The sequence below is a fragment of the Glycine soja genome, chromosome 8 (genome assembly GCF_004193775.1).
Source record: "Glycine soja cultivar W05 chromosome 8, ASM419377v2, whole genome shotgun sequence".
Taxonomy (NCBI): Eukaryota; Viridiplantae; Streptophyta; class Magnoliopsida; order Fabales; family Fabaceae; genus Glycine; species Glycine soja.
In genome coordinates this window covers 25281736-25294711 of record NC_041009.1, presented here as the reverse complement: position 1 = coordinate 25294711, position 12976 = coordinate 25281736, and the positions used below count along the sequence as shown (strand labels likewise).

At 35.0% G+C, this 12976-nt stretch overlaps 1 protein-coding gene across 1 annotated transcript; it reads left to right on the top strand.

Annotated features, from left to right (window-relative positions):
• Positions 1-1099: 1099 nt before the first annotated feature.
• On the top strand, positions 1100-3317 carry LOC114424429 (3-ketoacyl-CoA synthase 6-like). Its single transcript, XM_028391276.1, has one exon. It carries the CDS (start codon positions 1208-1210, stop codon positions 2696-2698), a length of 1491 nt encoding a protein of 496 aa, XP_028247077.1. The 5' UTR covers positions 1100-1207; the 3' UTR covers positions 2699-3317.
• The last annotated feature ends 9659 nt before the right edge of the window (positions 3318-12976 follow it).

Here is a 12976-nt window from a genome sequence, read left to right as displayed (position 1 = left end):
GATAAAAAAAAAGGATAATTTTAAAATGATAGTACAAATAATTGACAAATTTAATGTAATAATCATTTTTCTTAAGGAATATGAATTAGTTGAAATGACCTTATAATTAAGAATGAAGAGGGAGTAATTTTTTCTTTCATATAAATTTATATTTACTATAAACATTATAAAAGTCTTGAATCGCACACTTTTATTTTCTTACCTTCTAAATTTGTTATTATTTTAACACAGCTCTAAATGGAAAAGAATAAATTTGTCGTCAACCTGTAATGAAAACCTCAATATATTAGCATAAAGACAAAGTATAGCGGATTCGGGGACTCAATGCCTTATATATAAAGTACACGTACAATTGCTTTAGAGAATTCTTTTCTATTTGAGCGTGGCAGCGAGTGGAAGAGGATACGTAATCCTTCTGCTTTGCAAGAATTGACAAATTATAAGTCAATGCATTTCGAATGATTTGAGAACGTTCTAATCAAGCATGCCATCGATAGAGGGCCCATTTGCCAAGAGATCAAACGCAACCAAATTCCTTTGATGTCATTTATACATCAATGAATTCATGTCCTATCCACTAACAAACCATTTCTACATAATGTTCTAGAACCTAAAAAATAAATTTGTTTGGATTTATGTTGCATCCCATTTTTTAGACAAATAAATCTATATACGCAAAATCCTTAAATAATTAAACCTTTTGACACGTGCATTAATTTCGTTTATTTTCTTTCACATTTATTTAACGGTTGGATCCAAAAGTTGAAGCAACTTCTGGCCTGTGTTTCTCGTGTCACTTGGATGCAAATTAACAAGGCCATATGTCTATGGGCATCCGTTTCCTTCAAGCCACAAATGAAAATAGTACGCGAGGACTACTGTACAAAGCTGATAAAGCTTTAGAGGTGAAAAAAGTGCCTCAAGGTTTAGTTAGAAGTGGAAGGGGGGAGTTATGAAAATCAATGCCAACTTAGATGAGCGTTGAGCGATGTAGACTCTTTCATTTAATCCCTTCATCTACCGTCTTCATGGCATAGGTCCTTGGTGCCTTTAAAACCTCACCTACTTACGATTACCATCAAATCACCCAATCCTCAAACCCCTTCTTACAATTTTCAAATCCCACCACCCCCACCCCCATCGTCTTTTGCCAATAACCCTTCTGCCTTTTGCACCCATTAATTTGCTCGCTCAAAGTGCTAAAAAAATGCCTCACATCCTGCCCGATTTCTCAAACTCAGTAAAGCTCAAGTATGCGAAACTTAGCTACCAATACCTCGTGAATCACATCAAAACCCTAACCCTAATCCCCATCATGCTTGGCATCTCCATAGAGACACTTCGCCTAGGCCCAGATGAGATCCTCAACCTTTGGAACTCTCTCCACGTTAACCTTGTCCAAATCTTCTTATCCACCTTCCTCCTCATCATCATAGCCACCATCTACTTCATGTCAAAGCCACGCACGATCTTCCTAGTGGACTACGCGTGCTTCAAGCCCCCCGTCACGTGCCGCGTCCCTTTCGCCACATTCATGGAACACTCAAGACTCATCCTCAAAAACAATCCCAAAAGCGTGGAGTTCCAAATGAGAATTTTAGAACGATCGGGCCTCGGAGAAGAAACGTGCCTCCCCCCAGCAATCCATTACATTCCACCAAAACCAACCATGGAAGCCGCGAGAGGCGAAGCAGAACACGTGGTCTTCTCAGCAGTGGACTCGTTGTTCAAGAAAACGGGTCTCAAACCAAAGGACATAGACATTCTTATAGTGAATTGCAGCCTCTTTTCTCCAACACCATCTTTATCCGCCATGGTGATCAACAAGTACAAACTAAGAAGTAACATCAAGAGCTTCAACCTCTCTGGAATGGGGTGCAGCGCAGGCCTTATTTCCATCGATTTAGCGCGCGATCTTCTTCAAGTTCATCCAAACTCAAATGCCGTCATTGTGAGCACGGAGATCATAACCCCAAACTATTACCAAGGAAACGAGAGGGCAATGCTTCTTCCTAACTGCTTGTTTAGAATGGGTGGCGCCGCCATTCTCTTATCAAACAGAAAACAAGAACGCAAGAGGGCAAAGTACAGATTAGTCCACGTAGTTCGCACCCACAAGGGCTCCAACGAGAAAGCATTCCGTTGCGTGTTTGAGGAGGAAGACAAGGAGGGCAAAGTGGGGATTTCACTCTCCAAGGACCTTATGGCCATAGCTGGAGAAGCATTAAAGTCCAACATAACTTCAATGGGGCCTCTCGTGCTCCCTGCTTCGGAGCAGTTACTTTTCCTTTTAACCCTCATTGGGAGGAAAATCTTTAACCCTAGGTGGAAGCCCTACATCCCTGACTTCAAACAAGCGTTTGAGCATTTTTGCATCCACGCTGGTGGGCGTGCTGTCATTGATGAGTTGCAGAAGAATCTTCAGCTTTCCGCGGAGCACGTCGAGGCTTCGAGGATGACCCTGCACCGGTTTGGGAACACCTCTTCTTCTTCTTTATGGTATGAGCTGAACTACATTGAGTCCAAGGGGAGGATGAAGAGAGGAGATAGGGTTTGGCAGATTGCGTTTGGAAGTGGATTCAAGTGCAACAGTGCTGTGTGGAGGTGTAATAGAAGCATTCAGACACCCTTTGATGGGCCTTGGGCCGATTGCATTGATCGCTACCCTGTTCACATTCCTGAAATTGTTAAGCTCTAGGCTCTCCGTCATCTAATACATTCTTTTAAGATAATTGGTAATGACTGTCTCTACGATAATGATTAAGAACTTAAAGGTAAAAATATTGTTATTGAAAGATAGAAAATTACATTAAACATTTTATGTTCTTCTATAATTTTTACAATAAAATTTTTTATATTTTAGTACGTTAATGAATGTCCTAAGGACACTAATTAACAAGATCCTTCCTTTAAATACACATTATTATGAGTTAAATTTATTAGAAATCATGAATTTTATAAATTTGTGTGTTTCTTACTGTCTTTTTAATGAATTGCCCCAGTTTATGATTTATAATTTCCCAATAGTTTTAAAAAAATAATAAAAAGGTGTATTAGAAAGAGTCTATTAGATTGGAAAAAAAAAAACACACACACACACAAGGTTCACTGGTTGAGGTGCAGGTTTACTTTTCAAGTTATTTAGTAAAAAGAAATTTAGCTTCTAGGGGTTGTATACTTCCTTTTCACCCTCCGTGACTGTTGTAGCCATACCTAATTTCTCATTCCTTTGTCGTACTTGTTATTCATGTTTCTTTATATTTGGATTTTTTTCCCTAAACAATAATATAAGAGCTAGCTTGTTGTGAGTTTTCTTATAGAGAAATTCACATTGGGACGAGTTGTATGATTTCATTGATGTGCGTCATGTAGAGAAATAGAATTCCCTTTCCTATTTGAGTTAGTTGTATTTGCTTGTTGTAAACCCAATAAATTGCAAGTGAAGGCTATAAATCACAATATACAGGTGTTTGATCAAGAATTTTGATATTAGATTTGAGAATATTAAATCAATAAATAAGAGTTTAATTTTAAGACTAAGTTTACTAAATCAAAATACGTAAAAGTTTTTTGTTTTCCAACTAGCAATCTTGATTTCCAATTTAAAGAAATGTATGTTTTCAAAAGTTTGTAAAAAGAACAATTTTTATATTAAGTATAAAATGAGTGTTTAGATTATAATATGTAATTCCAACAAACGTGAATAATTTTTGTTGACAAATAGAAAATAAACTTGAATTAACAACATTTATGAATACATGAATATAATTGTGATAGAATAAGAATATAAACAACAAAAGCAATTAAGAAAGAGTCATAGGTAGAAGAAGGTATTATCACAAGGAAAATGAGTCATAAAAAGTAGAATAACATGCCAATTAGAATCGAAAATGAAATAAATGGGCAAGTATGTACATATTTCCATTGCACCAAATAATGCGGCAAAGTTTGGTAGCTAGGAAGTATGCAAATGTTGGAAACCGAATAGAAAATGTACATTCTAGCCTATTTATAATAGCATACGCTCGAAGCTGATAGCAACAAGTGTCTTCAAAAATCATCTTTGTGCTTCAAATCTTGCCACTTGTTTTGTGCCTTTCTTCTTTTCTGAATGATCATCAACAGTCTTTCGTAATTGCACTAATCTTTCTGAATTTTCAGTCTCGACTTCTTTTCTTTCGACTTATTATTCAAAAGCTCTTTTCGATATACACGAGACACTCATAACAACGTTATATTGAATTGAAACATACCTTTTCGACCTATGGTAACCTTCTCTTAACTGTACTTTTTTCGAAATCTTGCTTCCGATAAATAATGAGAAGTCGTCTCTCCTATCACATAGTAAACATTAATCGAAACAATCAATTAGGAACATTTTCTTAAGAAACTTTCGAATGACCCTAACAACACTTTGAATTTCAATAGTAAACTAATCGTACTCATTTACAATCAGAACAAGTAAGGTTGCTATATAACCAAAATTATAAAAATCATCAAAATACCACAAAGGGTCCAAAGAGAGACAAAATAATAAGTAATCGGAGAGAAAAACAAGTGAGATACATCGCAACATGAATCTCCTCTCACACTCATAACAAAATATGTTCCATCAGTCTTCCCTCAATTTTCAATTGTTATGCTTCTCATATGTACTATGTCAAATTTCTCTGCCATTAATGGTCCACTTCATTGTCCCCCTACGCATCCAGCTCACCTCCACATCATATTGTACTATGCCATTAATGACATTGTCCATTTGACCCCTTATAGGAGCAAGACTTTATACCCAAGGTCAAATGAAAGATAAATTTTGGTGAAATAGAAACATACTCCTATGAAAGTTCATGTAAGTCAGCCCAACTAATTAAGGCTTGCACTACTAGAAAAATGTAATTTAGTGACTGAAATTAGGGACTGAAAAACTTCGGTCGCTATTAGGGACCAAAATAGAGACCGACCTGATTCTGTCTCTATTTGTGACTGAATTAGAAACCGAATATAATCAGCTCGGCTAGCTTGCATCACTAACAGGATTAGCGACCGAAATAAGGGGTTGCTGAGACATTCGGTCGCTATTTGTTTGTAAATCCAAATAGATTATAGCGACTGAGTTAGCGACCGAAATCTATAAGATTAGTGACCAAAATCTATGAGATTAGCGACCAAATTTAGTTCGGTCGCGATGTTATGATGATAGCGACCTAATTAAGAAACTAAGTTTTTAGTTTGTTATAAATCATAATAAATATATAGTATAATTAAATACATTTTACAGTTTAGATGTATTAAATTAATACATTAGTAATATTTTTAAATTAACAAACCAATATTTACAATATTTTATAAATCATAATAAATATATAATATTTTTAATTATACCATGATAATTTTTAATAAAATTAACAAAAAAGTGTTTACATTATTTGATTAAGATAAATAAATCATGCTTAACATTTGTGTTTTAATTTATGTTTTGTACAAAATAATTGTTTGTTTATATAATTATTTAAAAATTATAATGAATAAATACCCTTTATGTTATGAAAATATGTCATAATCAAATGTTGTAAAATTAAGTATTTTAAAATATAAGGCATAAGTGTAACACTAATGATTCATTAAGGTTTAATATGGTGTAAGTAAAATTTATACATTGATGAAGACCCAATTTGACTTTAGTAAAACAAGTGCACTAAGCAAAACTCAATAAGATGCAATTTGTAACTTATGCATCCACTAAAAGCCCAAATTGACTTTAATTTAAGGCTTAATTGTGAAATCTATCCCTCTATTTTTTAATTTACTATCTGAGTCCTCCTATATTTCAAAATTCACTTTACTGTTAAATTTTAAATGTTAATTAAACTAGAAAGTTTACCAACATTTTCTTAAAAAATAAGAAATTTAAACATGCTTGAGGCCTTAGAGTGAAAAACACACTCCTTCACCACTACACCAAGTGCTCATTTGAATATTTGGTGCAAAGTATAGTATTAATATAAGTTTTTGGCTTAATTACAAAATTAGTCCCCCTATTTTTTAATTGACTATTTGAATCCTCCTATATTTCAAAATATACTATCTTAGTCCCTAGAGCTGATTTTAACCGTTGACCATTAAATTTTAAACGTTGACTAGACTAGAAAGTTGACTAATATTTTTAAAAAAAATAAGAACTTAGGGTGAAAAACACATTCCTTTACCACTACACCGAATTGCTCATTTAAATATTTGGTGCAAAATATAGTATTAATATAAGTTTTTTGCTTAATTGAAAAATTAGTTCCCAGAGCTAATTTTAACCGTTGACTAACTGTTTACTGTTAAATTTTAAATGTTGACAAGACTAGAAAGTTGACCAATATTTAAAAAAAAAGAATTTAGAGTGAAAAACACACTCCTTTACCACTACACCCAAGTATTCATTTGAATATTTGGATCAAAATATAGTATTAATATAAGTTTTTGGCTTAATTGCAAAATTAGTCCCCAAAGTTGATTTTAACCGTTGACTAACCGTTGACCATTAAATTTTAAACGTTGACTAGATTGGAAAGTTGACCAATATTTTTAAAAAAAAAATAAGAACTTAAAGTGAAAATCACACTCCTTTACCACTATACCCAAGTGCTCATTTGAATATTTGGTGCAAAATATAGTATTAATATAAGTTTTTGGCTTAATTGCAAAATTAGTCCCCAGAGTTGATTTTAACTATTTACTAATCGTTGACAGTTAAATTTTAAATGTTGACTAGATAGGAAGTTGACTAATATTTTTTTAAAAAAAATAAGAACTTAAAAGAATGTTGTAAGAGAGACTAGAATCACGATCCTTGAAATAAGATACACAATCTTTTACCACTTCACTAAAGTGCTCGTTTAAATATTTAGTGCAATATTAATATAAGTTTTATGCGAAAATACTTCAAAATTAAAATTTTATTCTTTTTTATTTATTATATTTTTATAATCTTATATATTATCTTTTAAAATATAATATATAAGATTAAATTCTATTTTCACATAAATTAGAATATGTATACTTATATAAGTTTTATTTTTATTTTATATTTTATATTTTATAATCTTATGTATTTTTATCACACTATTCAAAACTTATTTTATAAAGTAAATATATAATATAAATTTATCTTTAATGTATATTTTTTTACATAAATTATAATTTCATAAAATGACATTATTTTATTATCTTTTTAATATTTATATATGTGATTTAATGACAATATTTTTTTTTACCAATATTAAAATATTCTTGTTATTTATTATAATATTATTTTTACTTATATTTAACCTTATTTAATTAGGTAAACTTTTTTTAAAAGAATTAAATCATTAAAAAATATTGTCAATAAATCACAAGTATTATTTTACAAGATAAATATGTGAATCATGCAGATTTGGATGATGCTAGAAAGAATTCACTTGATAATGGTTGTCATCATAAAAAAAGGGAGAATGTAAATGTATGAATATAGGTTTTGATGATGCCAAAGTATAATCAAATAAGATTGCTTCAAGAAACATTCAAGGTTAAGCAAAGAGAGACTGCTTCAAGATTAATTCATGGTCAAGCAAACAAGATTAAAAGAATCTCATTGGTTGATTAGCTTTTGCCTCAAAACACATTATTTCCAACATATCAAGGCACCGGTAATCAATTACCAGGTAGTGTAATCGATTACCAGAAGACAAGTTTGTAGATAAGCTTTTTAAAGGGTTTTGAAATTTGAAATTTGAATTTTGAATCTTGTAATCGATTACCAGATGTTTGTAATCAATTACCAGAAATGACACTTCAGAAAACACTTTGAAAAGTCACGACCCTTCAAAATATAATTGTGTAATTGATTACCAGAAACCTGTAATTGATTACCAGTGAGAAAATTTCAGAAAAGCTTTTTGAAAAGACACATCTCTTCAAACCATTTTGAAAAGGCACGATGGGCCTATATATATGTGTGTCTGACTTCAAAAAGCAACAGAGAGATGTTCTAAGAGAACTTAATTGTCAAATGCTCTCTCAACAACTTTTGGGCAGACACTTGCAAATCTATTGAGAATTCTTGTAGGATCTTTAATTTGTATCATTTACTCCAAAGGAGAGAAATCTTTCTGTTCATCTTGAACTCAGTTGTAATCGAGAGACTGGTTGTGAAACACCCTGATATATATATATATTATTAGAAATTATGTTTGATGTTTGATTCTTTGTTGCGTTATTTTCATCCGTAATTATTTTTAAGGAGGTTAATTTAGTTAATAGAGGGGTATGGATAGATAAGGCTCTAGCTTCTCAAAGAAGCCTCTTGAGAAAGCTTCTCAAAGAAGCCACGAGGAAGCTTCTGGAGGAAGCCTCTTAATGAAGCTTCTGGAGAAAGCTACATGAAGCTGCCTCGGTAAAAACGCTGCCCAGCCTTCGTTAATCGTTGGATCTTCTCCAAGTATGGTCTACAACTTCACAAGACACTTGTCCATGATCTGACCGTTGGGATCTTTGAGAAAATGTTTGGAGTGTGCTAGAAGATTCCGTTCCCGAAAGCATCTCTTATTTAAGCATTTCAGCCTTTGCTTTCGTGTAGCTTAGGAAAAACATCATTTCTTCTTCTTTCTTTCTTCCAAATCCATTTCTAAAGTCCCAAGCACTTTCTCCATCACCCATAGCCACCATTAGCCACCACAAACCATCATTGTTCTCCATTGAAACCCCACACCGAGAGGAACCCTTCAACCGAAGCGGAATCTTCCAACTTGGCTTGCGGTTTCGATAGAGAATGAAACCCTAATCCGACCTTTCGTTTTCTTTCAAGTTAACCATGGTTCTATGCTTGTTTCTTGTTAGTTTCATCTTGTCTTTGCATCTTTTCTAACTTTGGAACCGCCATTGCATGTCTTATGCTTCCTTTGAAAAACCTTAGAGAAAGAGACTTTGTAAACGTTATCCTTTCATGAAATGCATGTTATTTTCCGAACCTACACTGAACCCTGGTCACATTGGCGTGGTCGGAATTTTCAAATGACGTTCCTTTGTAAAACCCGAAATGCTCTCAGCTCTTTCGTGTAGTGATGGGGGTGTTTGACCTAGAGCACTGTTCCTAGCTTTGTTTTCTGAAATCCATACTAAGTCTCTTTCGTTTTGGCATGGTAGAGGCTTGTGTGGAATCGACGAGCAAGGACAAAAAGGAATCTTCAAGTGACGCAACGAGGAATCCGCGGGGTAGCTCACGATAGGTAAGGGGAGTTTATTATGAAATTTATCGTTTTAACACCATAGTTAGGGTCAGGGAACCTAACTATGCGGATATTTGTCTGTCTCTGTTGCATGCTGATTTTTCTTCAAAGAAAATTACGTTTTAACTAATGGGATGCGATATATATATATGTATATGTATATATATATATATATATATATATATATATATATATATATGTATGTATGTATGTATGTATTGTGATGAATGATATTGTTTTGGTTGTTTGAAATGTGTTGTTTGAAGACCGTGTGTGTGGAAATGATATTGTTGTGTTTGTTTGAATTGTTGTTGATGTTGTTATAGAGGATTTTAATTGATATGTGATGATAATGATAATTATGATGATATTGATTTGAGATGACGTTGTTAATAAAGACCATGTCAACATGAATTGTTATTATTGATGAATATGTGAATATGAAATGAGGTTGTTGTTGTTGTTGATAACGTCATTGAGATGAGATGATATTTATGTTGTGAATGACATGGAAATGGAATGTGGATTGATGTTGGAAATGCATTGGCGTGTGCATGTTGTGTATGTTCGTGGGGGGCACTGTGCACTGACCTTCCAGGGTCTTTGGCACTAGCTTTTGGCCACCATCATACGTCGTATAGAGTATATGTCATGGGGGGTAGAGTGCACTGACCTTGTCGGATGGCCCAGACGTGGGTAACTAGCGTGGTTAGAGAATCTAAGCATTTCTGAGGGGATGCTTAGGCGCTTTAATTGGTCCATGGTCTTTGGCACTTACTTTTGGCCATGATCATAGCTCATACGACACAGGAAATAGAGTAACTGTGGCCAAGTGTACTTTGTACTAGGGGGCTTGTCACCTGGTAGGGAACACCTTTGGGCTCCCAGGCTGATCACCTATGGGAGGGGGGCTGTTATGTGCACAACCGGGTGGTCTCGACAAACTCAGCACAGTTCCCTAAGTGAGAGTGTTGTGTGGACACGCTTAGGCTATTTCCTGAGATTTGGTTGTTGTTGGTACGTACCACATTGCATTTGAGTGTTGAGTCAGGTGCCTGCATCATTCTGTGCAGTCTTGATTGGGTTCATGGATGGATGATGAGTAATTATTGAATGTGGATGATGAATATTTGTTGGATATGAGTGTTGAATAATGATTGTTGTGTATGCTCATCATGTTTGCCTATGTTCCTTGCTAATTGTGGTTATTTGGAATTGGTATTGGTTCTTTTTATAATAAACTCACCCTTGCAATTTTGTATCATGTGGTCAATACCTGTGATGATCACGAACCTTGTTCGTGGGAGCAGAATGACAGTGGCAGGGTGTAGGGAGTAAGATTCTAGTGAGGAGTCGCCGAGCCGACGTGATGATGTTGGCGTTATTTAGGGAGAGAGTTGTGTTTTGTAATCAACTCCTTCGTAGTTGGTTTTTAAGTTTTATTTTGTTGAGTTAAAGATGTAAAACTGGAATTTTAATTATATATATGAACATATTTAATTTTCGTTATGTGTATGACATGTACCGAATTATTGTTTCTATGTAATTATGCATATTCACTTAAGTAATGGCGTGTTGTTGGATGAATTTATGTTGTGACAAAATCACTTCTATTTTCATAAGCAAAAATTAAGGGAGTTCTTTTTATAAAAATTGAAATTATCGAATATTAGAATGTGGATACCGTAGCGACGAGGCGGGTCGTTACATTTAGTGGTATCAAAGCAGGTCGAACCTTTCGGCCAGTGAGTTGTGAGTCTGCTATGTTTTTCTGTGCATTCTCTGGTTGTTTTGTTGAATGCTTGGTGTTGGTTGTTTGCTGATGTTTGATGTTCATTGTTTGCTATTAGCACTTACTCACTAGTTGTGTTTTAATTAGCTATAGAGATTTGATTGTTGTAGTCATATTGAATTTGTTTTTCTGATGTCTGTTATACCATGAATTTCAATGCCGGGTCACGAATTATCAGACTGGCCACCTGTATGATTTGTGAAGGGCAATGGAATGATATGGCAATCGATCAGAAAATGAAAATGATGGAAAGTGGGTGTTAATGTCTTGAGGTATCAACTCTCAAGAGTAACTGAGTAGGAATTTGTGATGGTTGTGATTGTTGTGTGGTTCTTTGTTTGTGTGTATTCCTTCCACGTCTAACTCCCTGGTGTGTATAGGGAGTGATGGTTGGACGGAATGATCGTGCGATAGCGGATGCCCTTCAAGCCTTAGCTTAGGCTATAGGGAATCCGAATAGAGGAGATTTCTGGTAGGATATTCTTGATTGATTTGATTTTTTGATGTTATTATTGGTATGGACTAGTTATCTTCCAACCATGTCTTGTTGAACTGTTTTGATAAAAGTGTGGTGTTTGATGATTCTAGAGTGAGTAAGGATATGATGTTTATCTCTGCCAACCAAGTTGTGACATCTTTAAAGGAAGATGGTCAAGTATACATGATCATGTCTAGCCTCGAAGTAGAGACAAAGGTTTCTATGTGTGACCTCCCTGTTGTTAGAGAGTTTCCGGAAGTGTTTCCTGAGGATATATTCGGTCTGCCATCTGAGAGAGAGATAGAGTCTTCCATAGACTTAGTACCTGGTGCTGGACCCATATCCATAGCTCCTTATAGGATATCTCCTGTAGAGTTAACTGAGCTTAAGAAACAGTTAGAGGAGTTGTTGGATAAGCAGTTTGTTAGGCCTAGTGTGTCTCCGTAGGGAGCCCCAGTGTTGCTAGTGAAGAAGAAAGATGGAACCATGAGGTTGTGTGTGGATTACTGCCAGTTGAATAAGGTAACGATTAAGCATAAGTACCCTTTTCCTAGAATAGATGACCTTATGGACCAGCTGGTAGGAGCTTGTGTGTTTAGTATGGTAGACCTTAGGTCGGGTTATCATCAGATCCGAGTGAAGTCTGAGGATATACCCAAGACTACTTTTAGGACTCGTTACGGTCACTATGAGTATCTAGTCATGCCCTTTGGTGTGACTAATGCTCCATGAGTGTTTATGGACTAAATGAATAGAGTTTTTCACCCTTACCTTGATAGTTTTGTGGTAGTATTTATAGATGATATTTTGGTATACTTCAGGACTAGAGAGGAACATGAAGAACATTCGAGGATTGTGTTGCATACCCTTAAGGACCGACAACTCTATGCTAAGCTGTCCAAGTGTGAGTTCTGGTTAGAGAAAGTTAGCTTCCTAGGGCATGTGATATCTCAAGGGGGTATAGCTGTGGATCCCTCAAAGATAGAAGTTGTTCTTAAGTGGGAGAGTCCTAAGTCTGTTTTTGAGATTAAGAGTTTTCTAGGTTTAGCAGGATATTACTGGAGATTCATAGAAGGTTTCTCCAAGTTGGCTCTACCTTTAACTAAACTGACTCGTAAGGGTCAAGCTTTTGTGTGGGATACCCAATGAGAGCATAGTTTCCAGACCCTTAAGGAAAGATTGACGACCGCTCCAGTGCTAGTTTTGCCTAACCCAAGAGAACCCTTTGAGGTGTATTGTGATGCATCAAATATGGGTTTAGGCGGAGTGTTGATGCAGAATGGCCAAGTGGTGGCCTATGCTTCTAGACAGCTAAAGACTCATGAGAGGAATTATCCCACCCAAGATCTAGAGTTGGCTGCTGTAGTTTTTGCCCTTAAGATTTGGAGACATTATCTGTTTGGCTCTAAGTTCGAGGTGTTTAGTGATCATAAGAGCCTTAAGTACTTGTTT

Bases quoted from the DNA above. Each gene is read 5' to 3' on its own strand.
- LOC114424429 (XM_028391276.1), top strand. From the start codon at position 1,208: ATGCCTCACATCCTGCCCGATTTCTCAAACTCAGTAAAGCTCAAGTAT.